General features: G+C 45.2%; 1 protein-coding gene across 8 annotated transcripts in view; it reads right to left on the reverse strand.

The window, feature by feature from the left end:
• HSF2BP (heat shock transcription factor 2 binding protein) overlaps positions 1 to 21,289 on the reverse strand; it is a 105,908-nt gene that overhangs the window by 20,409 nt on the left and 64,210 nt on the right. For 7 of the 8 annotated variants that reach the window (XM_035283299.3, XM_035283300.3, XM_035283301.3 and 4 more), the window contains one exon: positions 16,966 to 17,069. In XM_035283299.3, the coding sequence (XP_035139190.3) occupies positions 16,966 to 17,069 (104 nt within the window). Of the gene's footprint in view, positions 1 to 13,394; positions 13,599 to 16,965; positions 17,070 to 21,289 lie in introns of those variants that run through there. The other variant, XM_035283305.3, reaches the window with a different exon arrangement.

Raw genomic sequence — 21,289 nt, forward strand, 5'->3', positions numbered from 1 at the left:
ACCGTGGGGCCCTCACAGCGGGAGGAGGCCAGACCAGCAGGGTCTCTTGTCAGACTGCCAGCATCCTGCCTTCCCCTGGAAAAGAGTACACTTCATCATCTCGCCCTTTCAACCTGTAACTATTCAATTTAGCACTTAAGTTTGAAACACCAAAAAATCAACTACCCTTACTACCAGTCAGTTGCCATGCACTGGCTGACTCCTCTGAAGACGTCAGCAAATCTACAAGTTGGGTGACTATCTTGGGAGCAATGGTTCCTAAACCTTTTTTTGAGTTTAAAGCCCTTTTTCAATTATGGTAAAAGCTGTGGCCCAGTCCTCCCTCACCCTAACATCCACACACCCTGCGATCACAAAGCACACAGGGCCGCGCTCCACGGGTGCAGCTGTCCTCAGAGCTGATCTTGCTTTTCCCTCCTCTGTGATGGTGCCTTCCTCACAGCTCAGCCTCCTTGGGACAGGGGGTGCTGTCAATCCAGCTGCTTCCTCTTCTCTCCCCATGAGGGGATGGCTCAGAGGTGCCAGCCGGACGAGCTATGGAGACACACGCAGCTCAGGCCTCAGGCTCTGCTTCCTTCCACGCCCATCCACACAGGTTGCCTGACAGAACCCACAGGGCTCAGCACATACACACAGGCAACCAAGGCACAGGGGCAGCAGGGCCTTCCCTCCCCTCCTGCTCCTCACGGGGCTACTGCTGTGCTTTCAGGCAGCTCCTTCGAGTCTTGTTCCTGTTTTAAGAAATGGAACTCAAAATGTTTGGACCTCTAGGGTTTGGAATTCCGCAAATGTTACAGGATATTTATATCACAGTTCTGATAACAGGTACACTAAGTCAGCCACAAAAGTTACAGAATATGAAAACATGAGGCTCCGTTGGGACGCAGGAGCATGCTCACCTTTTGGGGTGATGCAGCCTCATCCCTTCATGCTGACCATAAGGGCAATTTATTCTGAAGCCTGCACACCTCCGTGGAAGAAGTCATAAACCTGTCACACAGAATTACACCCACCACCTAAGCTTCCAGACTCCCGTTAAAAACTTGAGAAGATACTGTAGCTCTGCAATTGCAAGAAGCAGGGAACTGATAGCTAACACTGTGGGACAAACTGCCGGCACCCTCTCACGGCCTGATTCTTTCCAGAAGGAGAGGATGACAAAAATAACCTACACTTGACTAGCAATTCACCACTTAGAAACTACTTTCACACATATTACTGCATTTTTACTTTGGGAAGGAAGTCTTTAGCCCAAAAGAAAATGAAACACACTACTGTTAAGTAATCCTGCCAAACAGATATGAAGTGCATCTTAACAAACCCAGCCGGACAGCAGCGGGAGCCATTGTTAGGGTCCCACCACAGACGAAAAAACCGCTAAAGGTGCTTTCTTCCTATTCACAGTCAAAAGAATAGCCAAGGTTAGTACAAACTAAGAGACAGTGGTAAGTGCTAAGGATACTTAAATTATAATTCAAAAGCTGGCCAGGCACAGTGGCTCACACCTGTAATCCCAACACTTGGGGAGGTTGAGGCAGGTGGATCACTGAGGCTAGGAGTTTGAGATCAGCCTGGCCAACATGGCAAGATCCGAACTCTACTAAAATTACAAAAATTAACTGGGTGTGGTAGTGGGCACCTGTAGTCCCAGCTACTCAGGAGGCTGAGGCAAGAGAATAACTTGAACTTGGGAGGGAGAGGCTGCAGTGAGCCGAGATCATGCCACTGCACTCCAGCCTGGTCTACAGAGCAAATTCTGTCTCAAAAAAAAAGTCATTGCAAAATTCTCATATCCAATAGTATGTAATGATATCATTCCCAGATGTGAGGCTATCCTCCTGGGCCAAGAGCTCAGTGACTTCAATTTCTAAGTAGAAAAGAAGTCAAGAATTTCCTATTTGTTTCGTGACTTCCTGATTGTCCGCAAGCCTTAAACTTGTCTATAAGCATGAACTGAAGTCACCTCCACCTCTTACAAGTCATCACTAGTTGTCACACAGAGCCTCTACACTGCTAAGCCTCAGTGTCCCCGCCTACGAAATATGTCTGTCATCCAGATTACCCCAAATCCCATAAGGAAAGGCTCTAGTCCGGCGCCTGTGGTGTAGTAAACGCACGAGTAAACGTGCTGTGTTCACGTCTGCCTCCCCAGCTGTCACAACAAAGGTGCCAGTCGTGTACAGTCTGCGACACTGGAAAGGAGGCAACGCTGCACTGCCACATCGCGTCAGTGAGAAGCTTGCCCTGGTGATGCTAAGCACACGGAATGACGTACTTACATCTTCTGCATCCCCACAAATTAAACCCTCTGTGCACAAGCTTGAAGAATTACATTTGTAGGTTATTTCTTTCACTAAAGTCTTCAATCATGCAAAGTGAAACGTGGCTAATTTCAGTCCTTAAAAACTCTCACTGAACATTATTTGAAGCCAAATGAATGCTTTAGTTATGCGCACAGACATCCTCACTGCGCTTATTAATTAGAGCCATTGTGATTAAATGCGTTACGCGGCTGAGCCACGTGAAGCTGTCGTTCCCGTCGGTCTAAATGGATGAGCGCTGGCAGTTTCATGTGCTGCCACTGCAGCCCATCCCCAGGGCCTGTGCCAGTGATCTGCGGGCAACGAACTTCATTCTCCTAATTGCTCTGAAGTGATGTGAGCATCGCCATGCTTCAGGTGGTCGAGGAGCTTGCCCCAAACCCACAACTGACATGCAGGGTGGGCACTCCAGCACTCCACCCCTCGACCTCCACTTCTTAGCCACATGCAGAGGGCTCTGTTCATCTCTATTTGCATTTGGTATCTTCATTTTTTTTTTTCTTTTTCAGACAGAGTCTTGCTCCATCACCAGGCGCCAGGCTAAAATGCAGTGGCGTGATCTTGGCTCACTGCAACCTCTGTCTCCCGGGTTCAAGCAATTCTCCTGCCTCAGCCTCCTGAGTAGCTGGGACTACAGGCACATACCACTGCACCCGGCTATGTTTTGCTAAGAAAAGCAAAGCAAGTAAGTGGTGCTGGCAGGATACGTTTTCTTTTCTTTTTTTTTTGAGACAGAGTTTCGCTCTTGTTGCCCAGGCTGGAGTGCAATGGCGCGATCTCGGCTCACCGCAACCTCCGCCTCCTGGGTTCAGGCAATTCTCCTGCCTCAGCCTCCTGAGTAGCTGGGCTTACAGGTGCCACCATGCCGAGCTATTTTTGTTTTTTGTATTTTTAGTAGAGACGGGGTTTCACCATGTTGATCAGGATGGTCTCGATCTCTTGACCTTGTGATCCACCCACCTCGGCCTCCCAAAGTGCTGGGATTACAGGCTTGAGGCACAGCACCCGGCCGGCAGGATACGTTTTCAAGAAAATGGAGATGTTACCTCCAACTATCATGCCTTCTTTATATCCCTTTATTCTGCATATCAAGAAACTTGGAATTGATTTAGGACAGTTGGTTTCTGTATTGCTACAGAAACAGTCAAAATACTTCATCAGCTAAAGGCACAATACTGCAACTCAAAGTAGCTTAAACGTAGTAACATGTATTATTTTTTATAACAAGAAGTCCAGGGCTGGGTCCCATGTCTTGATTATATTATCTGAGATCCAGCTTCGTTATTTTCTCTGCTTGCCCCGACAGCATCAACTGTAAGGCTGGCATTCGGGGACACGTGCTTCCCCCATCCCTCAGATCTGGATGTAGCTACCCAGGTCATGTACCCACCTCTGGACCACGCACTGCTGGTAGAAGGATGCCACCTTATGCCTTGAACCCTAAACCATCACTGGCACACAATAAGATGGCTAGGGCTGGCTCAAACCATTGATTTTCAACCCTGTCTCGTGTTAGAAACCTTTGGAGAGACTTACAAATCCTGATACCTGGAGGGAGGGAGGGGGAGGGGAAAGGAAAGGGGAGGGGAGGGGGAGAATGTGCTCTCTGAAAAACCCCCTTCTGGAGTTTAGCACCTCTTTCCCTAAGTCAGATGATCCACGAAAGGGAGGGTGGAGCCCTGAATAAAGTTGAGGTTCTGTTAGAAATGAAGAAAAGGAAAGAGGGTATGGGATAAGCCATCGATGGTGTCCATTCTACACAGACACAACCCAATCAATCATGAAGAAAGGCAACACAGGTCCTTCTCCAAGCTGTGATGGACTCAGGCACAGTACCACTTCACCACTCGCTCATGGAGGGCTCTGTGTCCCGCAACACACAGGTATGAGACAGAGGTTTCTCTTCATTCTTTTCTTGGTCTTAGCGTGCTGTCACCTGACACAACTGGAAGAAAGCCTCTGAAGGGTCCTACAGCCCCACAGAATGTAAGCAGAGCTCTCCTGCACAGCCTCCCAGGTTAGATGGGGTTAGGGCCCCCACTCTGATCTGTTTCTGGGCCGAAGCTGTGTGGCTGTCCAGGGTCATGGCGGTCTGCTCCACCCAGGTCTCTGTGGTCTGGCAGGGCGCTCTGGCTCGGGAGGGTGTGAGCCAGAAGAAAAGACTGCCTGTGTGCCTTCCTGCCTGGTCAGGGCTGCTCTGGGACGGCAGGACTTTGACAGGGCTCAGGAGGTCCAAGTTTTTCTTTACGATTTTAGCCCTTACACAAATGGTATATTTGTGTCCAAGAAACATGACCCACAAATACTTGACAAATATTAACTCCCCAGTTTTTATATCCTAAAGAGTTTCTTTTGACATCTGAACACTAAGGATTTCCAAGACATTATGTAACTAAGACTGTCATCAGTTGACTGTGTACACAGCTGGCAGGCCTACAAATCATATGGAAGATTTAATTAGCTGGGGTTTCCTAATCTCATAAAGAACAATCATCAATGAGTTAATGAAGAACATTCAATGGCATCTTTTCTTAATGAATAATGAAGAATTCATGCAGACAGAACGATTGCAGAAATTATTCCAATACTTGTGGCTTACAGTAAAACAAACAAGAATGGAGCAAGCGTTACACTTTAGTAACCTGCTTTGATGCCATAAATGCCACTGTCTAAAGATGAACTGCAGGGGACAGTGAACCTAGCCCAAGAAAATGCTAAGAAAGGCACAGTGTACTCTGAAGTAAAAGAGTTAATCCTTGTTCTTATTTTTCATTTTAGGTTGAAATCCTGAAACTTGGAATCTGATTACCCTTAATAGAAACACGCAAAACTCTTTCGGGAACAAATCCGCCAAAGCTGCATCACCCTAGCCGCCCGCCCTCCTTCTCTCTGCCCACTCCTCCCTTGTGCCCGATCCTGTGCTCTATGGGGAACCTTTCCAAAGCTCATCAATGATTTTCTGATGTCAAAGGTTTCTCTTCATTCTGTTCCTGATCTTTGAGGTCTAACTCTAACAACCATTGTATTCTCAAAGAAATGTTTTTGGTCCCTCTTTTAAAAATGTAAAAGCCCTTGCCCGTGCCTATATCCTGAATGGTATTGCCTAGGTTTTCTTCTCGAGTTTCTATGGTATTAGGTCTCATGTTTAAATCTTTAATACATCTTGAGTTGATTTTTGTATAAAGTGTAAGGAATGGATCCAGTTTCGGCTTTCCGCATTGGCTAGCCAGATTTCCCAACACCATTTATTACCAAAAGCAATGGCAACAAAAGCCAAACTGGACAAATGGGATCTAACTAAACTTAAGAGCTTCCGCACAGCAAAAGAAACTATCAATAGAGCGAACCAGCAATCAACAGAATGGGAAAGAATTTTCTCAATCTACCCATCTGACAAAGGGCTAATAACAAGAATCTACAGAGAACGTAAACAAACTAACAAAAAAAACAACCCTAACAAAACATGGGCAAAGAATATGAACAGACACTTTTCAAAAGAAAACATTTATGCAGCCAATAAACATATGAAAAAAAGATCATCACTGGTCATTAGAGAAATGCAAATCAAAACCACACTGAGGTACCAACTCATGCCCGTTAGAATAGTGATCATTAAAAAATCAGGAAACAACAGATCTGGAGAGGATGTGGAGAAATAGGAACACTTTTACACTGTCAGTGGGAGTGTAAATTAATTCAACCATTGTGGAAGACAGTGTGGCAATTCCTCAAGAATCTAGAGACAGAAATACCATTTGACCCAGCAATCCATTACTGGGTATATACCCAAAGGGTTATAAATCATTTCATTCTAAAGATATACATACACACATGTTTATTACAGCACTGTTCACAATAGCAAAGACTTGGTACCAACCCAAATGCCCATCAATGATAGACTAGATAAAGAAAATGTGGCACATATACACCATGGAATACTATGCAGCCATAAAAAAGAATGAGTTCATGTCCTTTTCAGGGACATGGATGAAACTGGAAACCATCATTCTCAGCAAACTGACACAAGAACAGAAAACCAAACACCGCATGTTCTCACTCATAAATGGGTGTTGAACAATTGGAACACATGAATGCAGGGAGGGGAGCATCACACACCAGGGTATGGGGGTGGCGGGCTAAGGAGGAATAGCAGGGAGTTGGGGGATTGGAGAGGGATAGCATCAGGAGAAATACCTAATGTAGATGACAGGTCGATGGATGCAGCAAACCACCACCACGGCACATGTACACCAGTGTAACAAACCTGCATCATCTGCACATGTACCCCAGAACTTAAAGTATAATACATTTTTTTAAAAAGCTATGATCAAGTAGTAAATAAATAATAAAATGTATAAAGCTACTTCTTGTAAATTTCCATTTGGATTTTTTTTTTACCATGACATCAAGCTGACCACGTCACACACCAAATTCATCTTCACGTGCACTCATTCCCCTTTCTCAGTATCCTTTAATTGTATCCTGACCAGACTAGCGTAAAGTTTAGATTACATTCAGCTTGGCAGACTGGACATGTGCAAGCCAAATATTTTCTGACATCCCTTAACATATGAAGTGGCCATTTGACCGCTCAATTATAACAACAGTGAACAAAAACAAATATTTAAATTATATTTCTTATTAAAGTTATCATGTAAGCTTTGATTAATCAAAGAAAACAGTCCCAGCACTCTTTTGTGAAAAGGCTGACATCTTTGTTCTACGGGACTTTCTGAAGGACAAGTTTCAAGTCAATGTTTGAGAAATGTTTTTAAAGATAAAAACTACATCTTGTCTTGGCCGGGCGCAGTGGCTCACGCCTGTAATCTCAGCACTTTGGGAGGCCGAGGCAGGTGGATCATGAGGTCAAGAGATCGAGACCATCCTGGTCAACAAGGTGAAACCCCGTCTCTACTAAAAATACAAAAATCAGCTGGGCGTGGTGGCGCAGCCTGTAATCCCAGCGACTTGGGAGGCTGAGGCAGGAGAATTGCTTGAACCCAGGAGGCAGAGGTTGTGGTGAGCCAAGATCATGCCATTGCACTCCAGCCTGGGTAACAAGAGCGAAACTCCGTCTCAAGAAAAAAAAAAAACTACATCTTGTATTAGCTCACACTATTAGCCCATTGTATAGACTAATAGGCTGAACAGTGGAGTAATACAAAAGTAGTAAGAGAAACAATTGACCAACATAATAAAACATTTCAGTTTATAATTCTTTGTCAGTAAAGATCTTAAATATTTTGCTTTTCTATCAAATGGCCACCCAAAGTTCATGTAATAAAGAGGTTGCCTACTAGAATCATAACATATACAGTAATCTGACAGTGCCCCACACTTGGGTTGGAAAGAATGATGAAGACCCATCACTGAACATTCACTGGTTACTAAACCCCCCAGCCTTTCTCTGTGCTGTGTGATATAGCCAAATTCCAGACACTCAAGGGAATCACATGTCACGTCAGAAGGTAACTGGTGCCAAGGAAAAGATGTGGAATCAAAGTTGGGGGAGTGGGCACACTGCCCTCAAGGGAAGGAAATGGTGCTTAAATGAGCTTGAGAAAAATAAAATGCCTCAGGAAAAGCACTAGGGTAACTCACAAGCTGAGGAAAAGATGAAGCTGACTGCAATCTGCAGGGCTCCTCTGCATCTCAGCTCAGCACTGATGTCTTGGCTTCAGCAACTGAGAACACAGATAAACTTTCTCCAGATGACCAGGACCATGGCCACAGGCAGCTCTAGAGTCACATCCAAAAGTCCCATGGACCAAGAATGGGGAAAAAACACTCTTCACCAGCTCAAGTCAGAACATTCCTGGAGAAAGACTCTGGCCCAGCACAGGCCACAAATCCACCACTAAAATCACAGCTGTGGCCACAGCCCTACAGCTGGCACTGCTAAGTCTCATCCTGGCCAGTAGTCAGAAGGGCCTGCTGTGGGGGATGAGAGTCTGCTGTGGGGATGAGGGCCTGCTGTGGGGGATGAGAGTCTGCTGTGGGGATGAGGGTCTGCTGTGGGGATGAGGAGGGCCTGCTGTGGGGGATGAGGGCCTGCTGTGGGGGATGAGGGCCTGCTGTGGGGGATGAGGGCCTGCTGTGGGGGATGAGGGCCTGCTGTGGGGGATGAGGGTCTGCTGTGGGGATGAGGGCCTGCTGTGGGGATGAGGGCCTGCTGTGGGGGATGAGGGTCTGCTGTGGGGGATGAGGGCCTGCTGTGGGGATGAGGGCCTGCTGTGGGGGATGAGGGCCTGCTGTGGGGGATGAGGGTCTGCTGTGGGGATGAGGGTCTGCTGTGGGGATGAGGGTCTGCTGTGGGGATGAGGGCCTGCTGTGGGGATGAGGGCCTGCTGTGGGGGATGAGGGTCTGCTGTGGGGGATGAGGGCCTGCTGTGGGGATGAGGGCCTGCTGTGGGGGATGAGGGCCTGCTGTGGGGGATGAGGGTCTGCTGTGGGGATGAGGGTCTGCTGTGGGGATGAGGGTCTGCTGTGGGGATGAGGGTCTGCTGTGGGGGATGAGGGTCTGCTGTGGGGATGAGGGTCTGCTATGGGGGATGAGGGTCTGCTGTGGGGGATGAGGGTCTGCTGTGGGGGATGAGGGTCTGCTGTGGGGGATGAGGGTCTGCTGTGGGGGATGAGGGTCTGCTGTGGGGATGAGGGTCTGCTGTGGGGGATGAGGGTCTGCTATGGGGGATGAGAGCCTGCTGTGGGGGATGAGGGTCTGCTGTGGGGGATGAGGGTCTGCTGTGGGGGATGAGGGCCTGCTGTGGGGGATGAGGGTCTGCTGTGGGGGATGAGGGTCTGCTGTGGGGGATGAGGGTCTGCTGTGGGGATGAGGGTCTGCTGTGGGGGATGAGGGCCTGCTGTGGGGGATGAGAGCCTGCTGTGGGGGATGAGAGCCTGCTGTGGGGGATGAGGGTCTGCTGTGGGGATGAGGGTCTGCTGTGGGGGATGAGGGTCTGCTGTGGCCAATGAAAGCCTGCTGTGGCGGATGAGGACCTGCTGTGGGGATGAGGGTCTGCTGTGGGGATGAGGGTCTGCTGTGGGGGATGAGGGAATCCCAATATCTACAGTCCATGCACTGGAGACTCAGGCAGCCAGTTTGTAGTTCCAGTGTGAAAGCCAGCAGGCTCGAGACCCAAGAAGGGCTGGTATTTCAGTTTGAATCCAAAGACAGGAAAAGGCCTACGTCCCGCTCAAGCAGTCTAGGAGGAGGTCCTTTTTATTCTACTGGGCTCCAACTCACTGGATGAGAGCCACCCACCTCGCTGAAGGCAATCTGCTTTACTCGGTCTCTTATCCAGAAACATCCTCATAGACATACCCAGAGTTAACGTTTGGCAAAATGTCTGGGCATCACGATCCAGTCAAGTTGACACAAAAATTAACTCTCTTGGGGACCACCTAGGTGGTTTGAATAAAAGCTTCAAACTTGCATGAAAACCAGCCTACTAATTTTCAGAAGTGATTTCCCCCACTACACTCAATACCAAAGGTCAAAACCATTTTCCTAAAATCGCCTCAGGATTAAGGGAGTTTACCCCTGCGCTGCTGGGAAACGCCCCTGCGAGTTTCCTTTCAGGGCACTCACCTGATGTGGGACCCGGCTTTGTCTCTTATCTCCCACACCCTGGGGGCCATGAAAACGAAAGGACACATTTGAAAAATACCCTTAAACAAGAAGCTAAGCTCTCTGTTAACCTCTGCCCTCTCACTTTCACTTGACTTTCATGCTCTAGGGGTGTGTGTGTGTGTGTGTGTGTGTGTGTGTGTGTATCAAATAAGTAAAATGCTTTTTGTGTCTCACCCAGCATTTTGACTGTTCAGTAAGGAGAGGTGGTCAGGGATTTTTCCATCATACCCTTGGCTCCCAATTCATGGCCTGGAAGGATGGACCATAGGGAGACCTATAGGAAGCTCTCAACCTAAGGTCAAGGTGGCTCAAAATTGGGTGGGAAAATCAGCTGGGCATGGTGGTAGGTGCCTGTAATCCCAGCTACTGGGAGGCTTAGACAGGAGAATGGCCTGAACCCAGGAGGCAGAGGGTTGTGGTGACCCAAGACCGTGCCACTGCACTCCAGCCTGGGCAATGAGACTCTGAATGAGACTGTCTCAAAAAAAAAGAAAAAAAAACCACCACCACCATCACCAAAATCTGGGTGGGAGTGGTAGCTGATGATCAGATTCTGGAGATGTTTTGAAAGCAGAGCCATCAGGATTTCCTAACAGATTAAATGTGGGTTTAAGAGATTAAAAGTGGTCAAGAATGACTCAAACGTTTTTTAAAAGTCTGAGACACTAGAAAAATAGTCGTAATCAATGGAGATTAGAATTTGGCATGAGGGAAGATTAGGGGTTTATTCTGAACACACTGAATGTTTATTAGATGTCCGTGCGGAGATGTCAAGTAATCTATGAGTCTAGAGCTTAGGACAGAGGTCTGGGCTGAAGACACAAACCTGGTAGAACCTGATCAATGCTCATGGTCCTCAGACAAGCCAAACAGATACAAGGTGGGAATAACTGCCTATCTGCCGTTTTAGCATTGAAAACATGGTAGGAAACGCAGCTTCCTGTGATCACAATAGCAGTCTGCATTAACAGTTACGTAACATGTGGTCGCCATCTCAATACACTCTGTCCTCACCAGTTATTTGCTAGAGTTCTATGCCAGTTCTGTGGCTTAAGAGGAATGTGAAGAATCTGGACAAAGCCTGGGGAAAAGCCAGCCATGTAGCTGAACACAGGGAAGAAGAATGAAATCCAGCAAAGGTTAAAGGAAACGAGATGATTACTCAGGGATGGTTAACGGCAACTGGGTCCGTACTCTCTGAATCAGAGAAGTCCACATACTTGAAAGTAACCTGCCACCTTCAGGGCAAGCAAAAGAAAAGAAAAGGAGCTTTCATTGCAGCATGAGTTTTTTTTTTCAAGTCTTTTATCCCTAAAGAATGAGATATTCAGATTAGAAATACAAAGGAAAACTAGCACCTATTTAACACCTACCGCCAGAGGTGTTAGCCTAAACACTATTGCATTTTAACATACATTAGGATCCTCGAGGAAGAAATTCTCCCTTTATAGATCAGCAAAGCAGCATTCTGAAAGCTTAGGTAAATTCACAAGCTGGAAAGCTGCAATTCACATCTGGGTCTACTGAGTCCCAAGCCCACGTTCTTATTAAAATACATCCAATTCCTTAACAGAAACTGATAAAAGTAGGAACTGATTACTGAAAGGGACAATGACGTTTTTCCTCGATCTCTTAAAAATTAGAAGAGAATCTTATGTGTCCAGTACGTTTTCATGAACTAGATCTATCTAAAAGCACAGGAGTAGAAGCAGCCGGTTTTCATATTCTCTCTCAGTCCTAAGCAGTTACGACAGTCTAGATTCTGAGAACAGTCCCGCTACCACCAGCACCACCCAAGCACCAAGAACTATTCTTGTTCCTATTTTCCTATTCTATTATAAACTACATATTCACCTTCCTAAAACACATATCAAATTCTGTAATTTAAGGTTTAAAGTAATCCCATACATAACTCAGGAGTCAAACATCCTCGGCTTAAATCGATCTTGTTTTGTTTGACTTTAGAACAAATGATTCCAAAGATTCCAAAGAAAGATGACCTTGCAATAAATTTATGAGGGGTTGGGCTGTGCTCACCGTGTTGAAGGAACCAGTAATTATCTTCACGAATAAGAAAGCCTGGGATGATGTCCCAGAAGCAGATATTGCATTAACACAACTAAACAAGCACCTCATATTCTCTGCTACCCAGAGCTTTAGCAGGAAAAGTCACCTGAATCAAAGAACACAATCTCTGATGAGCGGCAGAGCTAACACTCCTGGGTTGCTTGCTATAGATGGAACTACAAAAATTAAGATGAAGCCCACCACAGTTTCACTCACCCCAGGAAACTTCCGGAGGACCAGAGCTCAAAGGGCCATAGAGAACATTTAGCCAAAACTCTTCTTCTTATGAGAAAGGAGGATTACTGGCTGCAAATTAGCCTAAGTAGAGACTGGCGTATTGTTTCAGGGGAGCTGATTCAGAAACCAAGCAAAACCAGACCTGAAGTCAACTGAAGGTGAGAAGTCATCCAGCACTAGCTGTAATCCCAGCACTGGGAGAGGCTGAGTAGGGGGGATCACCTGAGCTCAGGAGTTTGAGACCAGCCTGGCCAACATGGTGAAACCCTCTCTACTAAAATACAAAAATTAGCCGCGTATGGTGGCGGACACCTATAATCCCAGCTACCTGGGAGGCTGAGGCTTGAACCTGGGAGGTGGAAGTTGCAGCGAGCCAAGATTACGCCACTGCACTTCAGCCTGGGCAACAAGAACGAAACCTAGTCTCAAAAAAAAAAAAAAGTCATCCAGCACTAAGGCTTCCACCCCTGAGCCATGTCCTGCTGAGCAGCAGTCCCACAGATTGATTGGGAAACAGAGTCAGGAGCCAGGCGGTCGGAGTCTCAAATCCCGGCTCCACCACCCGTAGCTATATAACCCTGCCACCTCACTCACCTCTACGTGCCTCAGTTTCTTCATCTGTAATACAAAAACAATCCTTGCCTTGCAGGCTACTGACAGTAATGCACTTAAAGCCATGACCAGTACTCAAGAAGTATTAGGTATTCTTAATTTTTCTCTCCCTGGCACCTCCACCATCCCCTCCCACAAACTGACACTGTCCACTTGCTCAGGGTCCGTAACAACCAGCCCGGATAGCTACCTTACAGGTCAGGACTAGGAAGCACCTCTGATTCTATGACTCTTGAGAGGAAAAAAGCTGTCCAACCCTGGTAGGTAAGTGTTATCAGTGGAGCACAGGCGTAGCCTGGACCTGCCCTCAAACTGCGGAAGGTCTAGGGCTTTACCCCCTTGCAAGCTAATAAGCTAGCACACTGGAGTTTTACAGATGCTGGCAGAAGACAGTAATTCTTGAGTCTGAGACCAAGAACCTGTTACAGCAACAGCCATAGGCAGACTAGCAGCATTTATGCCAGCTTAAGACCCAGTTCCACAGGGCCACACACAGGCTGTGGGCTGTGTCCCAGGAGAGGAGCCCATAGCTCTGGCTGAACTTTGCCCTAGATGGGCATTATATTTACTACATGGGTGCAAATAAACCCACCCTATGCTCTGGACGGAGACAGCATGTGTCCTCTAAGGATGTCTGCTATACACACGTCCTTGAAGACAGCCAAAGACAAAGGAGGTCAGCTCCTCTGCTCTTAGCACACGAACAGGAGACACCCTTGTCTCGACGATATCTAAATAAATGGAGACATATACTTGTGTTCACGCACTGGAAGTCTCAATATTGCTAACGTGTCAATTCTCCCCCAAAATGAACTGTTGCTTCAACACAATCCCAGTCAAAATTCCAACAGGATTCTTTTTGGTAGCAAGTGATGAGCTGACTTTTAAATTCAAATGGAAAGGCAAAGGGCTTAAAAATAGACAAAACAACCTTTAAAAAGAAGAACAAAGTTAGAGGACTTACACTACCTGACTTTAAGATTTATTATAAAGCATGGTGGCCTGGCACAGTGGCTCGCTCACACCTGCAATCCCAGCACTTTAGGACACCAAGGAGGGCAGATCATGAGGTCAGGAGATCAAAACCATCCTGACCAATATGGTGAAACCATCTCTACTAAAATACAAAAAATTAGCTGGGCATGGTGACTCGCACCTGTAGTCCCAGCTACTCGAGAGGCTGAAGCAGGGGAATCGCTTGAACCCAGAAGGTGGAGGTTGCAGTGAGTCGAGTTCACACCACTGCACTCCAGCCTGGCAACAGAGCAAGACTCTGTCTCAAAATACGTACATACATACATACATAAAAATAAAGCATGGTATTGGCATAATAATCCAAAAACAGACGGATGAAACAGAACAAAATCCAAAATGACCTTGACATGTATTGTCAACTGATTGTCAACAAGGTGCAAAGGCGATTCCCTGGAGAACAAAGTCTCCAAAACAAATGGTACCGGATCAACTAGAAAGCCTTATGCAAAAACATAAATACATAAAAACCCCTCGCCACAAATCAAATACCTAAATATAAAATGCAAAACTATAAAACTACTAGTAGAAAACACATTAGAAACCTTTGTGACTGATTTAGGAAAAAATTTCTACAACAAAAGCATGATTCTTAGAAGAAAAAGAATGATAAACTTTATCACATTTAAGATAGGTCTTCTGCTCTTCAGAACTTGCTCTTAAGAGAATGAGAGACAAGCCACAAGCTGGGAAAAATATTTTTCCAACACATTTGTCAAAGGATGCACAAACTGAATACAAAAAGAACTCTAGATATTGAGTAAGAATCAATCCAATTTTTTAAAATAAGCAAAACATATGAACTGTTATTATCAAAGAAGTTATATGAATGGCAAATAAGACAAGAAAAGATACTCAGCATCATTAGTCATAACAAAAATCCAAAAATCCACAGTAAAGTATCACAGCATCCCTACTGGAATGTCTAAAAGTAGAGAGAATGACCATACACAAATACACTGCTGCTGGGAATGTAAGATGGTACAACCACTTTGGAAAACAGGGTGGCAATTTCCTAAAACTAACATGCACCTCCCATAGTGCCAGGCATTCCACTTGTAGGTATTTGCCAGAGAGAAACAAAAAGCATATGTTCATACACTTGTACAACAATGCGGCCAGGCGTGGTGGCTCACACCTGTAATCTCAGCACTTTGGGACACCGAGGTGGGTGGATCACAAGGTCAGGAGATCGAGACCACCCTGGCCAACATGGCAAAACCCCATCTCTACTAAAAATACAAAATTAGCTACATGTGGTGGCACATGGCTGTAATCCCAGCTACTCGGGAGGCTGAGGCAGGAGAATCACTTGAACCAGGGAGTCAGAGGTTGCAGTGGGCAGAGATCGTGCCACCACACTCCAACCTGGCAACAGAGCAAAACTCTGTCTCAAAAAAAGAAAAAAAATGCTCCCAGCAGCTTTACGTATAAAAAACAAAACCTCAAAAGCTGGGTACAACCCAAATGTCCATCCCTAGCTGAATGGATATACCAATTCTGGTGTATCTACAACGTGGAGTATTATTTAGCAATAAAAAGTGGCAAACTGTCAATACACACAACAACATGGATGATCTCAAAATAATTATGAGCAAAAGAAACTCAGCAACAAAGAATACAAACTATATGATTCCACTTACATAAAACTGCAGAAAATGGAAACTACAGTGCAGAAAGGAGGCAAGTCACTCTCTGGAAAGAATGGAGGAGAGGAGCAGGAAGGAGGGACCACAAAGGGGCACAAAGTGCCTTTGGAGGTCATGGGTTTGCTCATTACCTTGAGTGTGGTAGTAATTTTACAGGTGGATATCTATATCAACACCTGTCAATTGTTCACTTTAAATATATGCAACTTAATACATGTCAATTATATATCAATAAAGCTATTTTTTTTAAAAAAAGCATTCACCACCAAATGGAATTGACACTAAAAAATAGAAGTTGATTTGAATTATGACAAAATAAGAAAAGTTAATTTATTTTTATACTTGGGTGAAATGTATACTCATTGACATATAGTGTTAAAACTTATGATGAAATTGGGACAGAACTTTAGGTTAGACTGGTAGTTAAGAGTCAAGAGGAAAGGAAGCAGTAAAGACAGCTTTTTAAAGAAATTTTAAAGCATGCACACACTACGCGTGTGTACTTCTCTTCAGAGCTGTGGTGTCTTTCCAATTTGTTTTTAACCCAAATTCTTGAACAGTGGGTCTTCTCTTTTACCTGACAGAGTCTCATACCCACACTTAGTACTGTGCGGTTAAAAGAAAATGGGATCTGTTGATGCTGTTTACCGGCTGTTTCATAAGACAATTTTTCCTTGTGTCGTAGGGACACCAGTAAATCATAACCAAACTAAAAGCAATACTTCAGAAACAGAACTAGAGACAACTTAGCATACAAAGGAATTTTCTAAAATTTGAAATCTTTTTTTTTAAAGAAATAACATCTTGAGATAATCAATCCTACTTTCTAATACTTTAAAGTTTCCTTCAGCTACAGAAGAGCCGGTGTACAGTAGGCCCCTCTTATCCGCAGTTATACTTTCTGCAGATTCAGTGAGCCGCTGTCAACCACGGCCTGGAAGTATCAAGTGGAAAATTCCAGAAATACACAATTCTTAAGTTTTAAATTGCGCACGATTCTGAGTAGCATGATGAAATCTCGTGCTGCCATCCCACTCCGGCCCATCAGGGACATGAAGCATTCCTTTGCCCAGCATAACCACAGTACAGGTTACAGGTCAACTGCGGTAGAGCCACAGCACTGGTGCTCAGCTGACCCTTATTTTACTTAACGATGGCCTAAAGCACAGGAACAGCGGCGCTGGCTTATTATTGTAATTGTTCTGTTGTATTGTTAGTTGTTTATCATCTCTGTCTAATTGTAAATTAAACTATCATACAGATGTATGAGTTTTAAAAAACATAATATACATAGAGGGTGTGGTGCTATCTCTGGTTTCAGGCATCTTCTGGGAAACTTGAAACATATCTTCTACGGACAAGGGAGGACTACTGCATAAACTGTATAAGCAGCTGTACAGATAACCACTCCTCTTACCGCTCAAAAGCCACCACAGCAAAGGAATGAATCCTGGACTCTCGCTGATATACTTCAAGCCTTTCAAATTGATGCTCACGTTGTACAGGGACATCAGCATTAGCCTGAAACGTAAAGAAAAAGGTGTTGGAATGCTCCATCCACATTACATCTCACCCTAGACACATCTCCTAGTTAAGAGGACCTTAACATATTTAGAGCTTCCCTCACATTCTAGATGTCTAATTCTACAATCTGGATGATAAGCATTGTAAAAAGGGGAAACTTCAGCAACAATATCACGTAATACTGCCCTTCATAGGCTCACATAATCAAGAGTCTCAAATGCAGAGAGGATCCCATGGGAAACCTCACAACCCATATTTAGTGATTTATCTCTTTCATTACCAATCCTGCATTAACATACAGGTAAACCTAAATTTAAAAGAGTATTGTACACTCAAAGTTGAATTCAGCCATCTAAAACTTAAGGATACTGTTTCATTCAATGAACATTACACATGACATCGCGGCAGCCAGGTGAGGCCACAGGACTGCACAATCACAGTACGGGAAATGAAGATACTTCAACACAATCATCCCTCACAACCAACAGAGCAGTTCACTGAGTAGGAAAGGACTTTACAAGCTGTTTCTGGGTTGAACCACGGCTGGCAATGCAGAGTCTGATGAAAGTCAGGAACCTCAGGACTTTGGTTTCTGCAATTACTGCAAAATACAGAGATCCCAGACACTTTACTGCAGAGCAACAGAAAGGCTGGACAAAGAGTTTCCTCAAAGCCTTTGAAATCATGAATGAGTTTGCAAGAAATGAAAGGAAAACATCTCTGATCAGGAACAAAGTAAGAGCACAAAATCTGAGAGAGAAGTACAGAAGATACTAAGGTTCCAGAAGACTGGAGCTTCAGTTAGGGTGGCTTCATGCAGGGACAAAGGGAAAAGCCTCAGAGACACAGGCCTTCAGTTCACAGGCCCTGCAGAGTAAACTTACAAGCTTAGCAGGAATTCGCATTTTTGGTAGGCCTGAAAAACCCCAGGCCAATACTTCTAATATAAAACAGACCTGGGATAGAAGCTCCCCCAGCTTCCTGGACATTAAAGGGAAGGATCCTCAACCTGGTCTTCAAAGAATTCCCACAAATACAGTACTAACACATGAGCGTGCAGAACAGAAATCATAATAAAACACATGGCAAAAACAAGACCAGGTAAGTAACACCCAGCACAAAGAACCAACAACAGGGATAGAACCAGACATTTTTCAGATACTAGAAGTATCAACTGCAGAATAGAAAAACTGGTATGTGGAGAGAGGAGAAGATGACACTATAGGAGCAACTCAGGATTGCAGCTCCCAGTGAAAGTGCAGAGGGTGAGTGGACGCCGCATTTCCAGACACAGACCAGGAGATTCCCAGGTGTAGGAGCCCCACGGGCCACCAGCGCAGCTGTTTGGGCCAGCGCGGCTGTTTCGGCCGGTGCCGCAGCACAGCGGTACTCCGTACAAAATACACTGGTCTGGTTGCCCTGATAAACCAGCAATTTGAGGTTTGGGAAGGCAGATTAGCACATTCATCTGATTAAATGGGACTTAAACAATAAGCCAGGCCAGGAGAGTACGGGGCAGCAACGTTGTTGCAGCCGGCGCAGTGGGTCACCGCACGGGAAATCACACAGATCCCGGCGCCCTTTCAGCAGGCTACTGGAACACCGGGGAGAGAGTCAACCCTTCAACTTAAAAAAAAAAAAAAAAAAAAGCTCTGAGGCAGGGAGCCAGGTGATCAGGCTCAGTGGGTCCAACCCCCACAAAAACAAGCAAAACAGCAATTGTAAATGCTCAAGGTTGAGAGTTTCACGGCAAGCACAGCTGAACCCAGGACAATGCAGCTCGGTGTGGGAGGGGCGTCCGCCATTACCGAGGCACTCCACCCCTATGGAGGTACTCTGCCATTGCTGACACAGCCTGCCGTTGCCAAGGCAACCCACCATAACAGAGAGAGTCCGCCATTACAGAGGCGGGCCACCATCGCCATGGCAGTTCTAACCACAGCCATATAAACAGGACTACAGGGAATTACACACTGCAGCAGGGCAGAGCCCACGGCAACAGGGCGGAGCCCACAGCAGCTCAGCATAGCCACTCAAAGCAGGCAGTGACTAGACTGCCTCCTTGCTAGGCAGGACAGTGCAACGGATACTCATAAATAAAGCCCTAACTCCCCGGGACAGAGCACCTGAGGAAAAAAAGGGGCTTTATAAGTTCTGCTGCAGCAGACTTAAATGTACCTGCCTAGCAGCCCTGAATGAACAATGGAGCTCACAGCTCAGCACTTCAGCTCCTATAAAGTACAGACTGTCTCCTCAAGCACCTCCCTACCCCCGTATATCCAAAGACTCACCTCACAAAGGACTGATCAGACTGACATCTGGGGGGCATCATTCTGGGACAAAGATAGCAGAAGAAGAAACTGGTAGCAACCCTCACTGTTCCGCAGCTGCTACAGGTGTTCCCCAGGCAAGCAGGGCCTGGAGTGGACCTCAGCAGTTCTACAGCAGAGGGGCCAGACTGTTAAAAGGAAAACTAAGAAACAGAAATACTTCATCATCAACAATCTGGACATCCACTCAGAGACCCAGTCGGAAATCAGCAACTACTCAGACGACAGGTGGATAAATCCACAAAGATGGGAAGAAATCAACGCAAAAAGGAGGAAAACACCCGAAACCAGAACACCTCGCCTCCTACAAGGGACCACAAACCCTCACCAGCAAGGGAACAAAGCGGGACAGAGAATGAGTGTGATGAAATGACAGAATCAGACTTCAGAAGGTGGGTAACGAGAAACTTCTGTGAGCTAAAAGAACATGTTCTAACTCAATGCAAAGAAACTAAAAACCTTGAAAAAAGATTTGAGGAAATGATAATGGACAACTTAGAAAGGAATATGAGTGAATTGATGGAGCTGAAAAACACAACACGAGAACTTCGCGAAGCATGCACAAGTCTCAACAGCCAAATTGACCAAGCAGAAGAAAGGATATCAGAGGTCAAAGATCAACTCAATGAAATAAAACGAGAAGTCAAGATTAGAGACAAAAGTGTGGAAAGGAATAAACAAAGTCTCCAAGAAATGTGGGACTATGTGAAGAGACCTAACCTACGTTTGATAGGTGTACCTGAATGTGACGTCTTCCAAGCTGGAAAATACTCTTCAGGATATTATCCAGGAAAACTTCCCCAATCTAGCAAGGCAGGCCAATATTCAAGTCCAGGAAATTCAGAGAACACCACAAAGATATTCCACAAGAAGAGCAACCCCAAGGCACATAATCGTCAGATTCACCAGGGTTGAAATGAAGGAGAAAATGCTAAGGACAGCCAGAGAGAAAGGTCGGGTCACCCACAAAGGGAAGCCCATCAGACTCACAGCAGATCTCTCAGCAGAAACCCTCCAAGCCAGAAGAAAATGGGGGCCAATATTCAACATCCTTAAAGAAAAGAACTTTCAACCCAGAATTTCATATCCAGCCAAACTGAGCTTCATAAGTGAAGGAAAAATAAAATCTTTTGCGAACAAGCAAGTACTCAAAGATTTTGTCACAACCAGGCCTGCTTTACAAGAGCTCCTGAAAGAGGCACTACAAATAGAAACGAAAAACCAGTACTACACATAGTACTTTCCAGCCATTCCAAAAACATACCAAATGCTAAAGAGCATCAACAAAATGAAGAATCTACATCAACTAACAGGCAAAACAGCCAGCTAGCATCAAAATGGCAGGATCAAATTCACACATAACAATATTAGCCCTAAATGTAAATGGTCTAAATTCCACAATCAAAAGACACAGACTGGCAAATTGGATAAAAAGCCAAAACCCATCAGTGTGCTGTATCCAGGAAACCCATCTCACATGCAAGGATATACAAAGGCTCAAAATAAAGGAATGGAGGAAGATTTACCAAGCAAATGGAGAGCAAAAAAAGTAGGAGTTGCAATTCTCGTCTCTGATAAAATAGACTTTAAAGCAACAAAGATCAAAAAAGACAAAGAAGGACATTACATAATGGTAAAAGGATCCATATAACAAGAAGAGCTAATGATCCTAAATATATATGGACCCAATACAGGAGCACCCAGATACATAAGGCAAGTTCTTAATGACTTAAAAGAGACTTAGACTCCCACACAATAATAGTGGGAGACTTTAACACTCCACTGTCAATATTATACAGATCAACCAGACAGAAATTAACAAGGATATCCAGGGCTTGAACTCAGACCTGGAGCAAGCAAACCTGATAGACATTTACAGAACTCTCC

Source organism: Callithrix jacchus, chromosome 21 (genome assembly GCF_049354715.1).
Source record: "Callithrix jacchus isolate 240 chromosome 21, calJac240_pri, whole genome shotgun sequence".
Classification (NCBI taxonomy): Eukaryota; Metazoa; Chordata; class Mammalia; order Primates; family Cebidae; genus Callithrix; species Callithrix jacchus.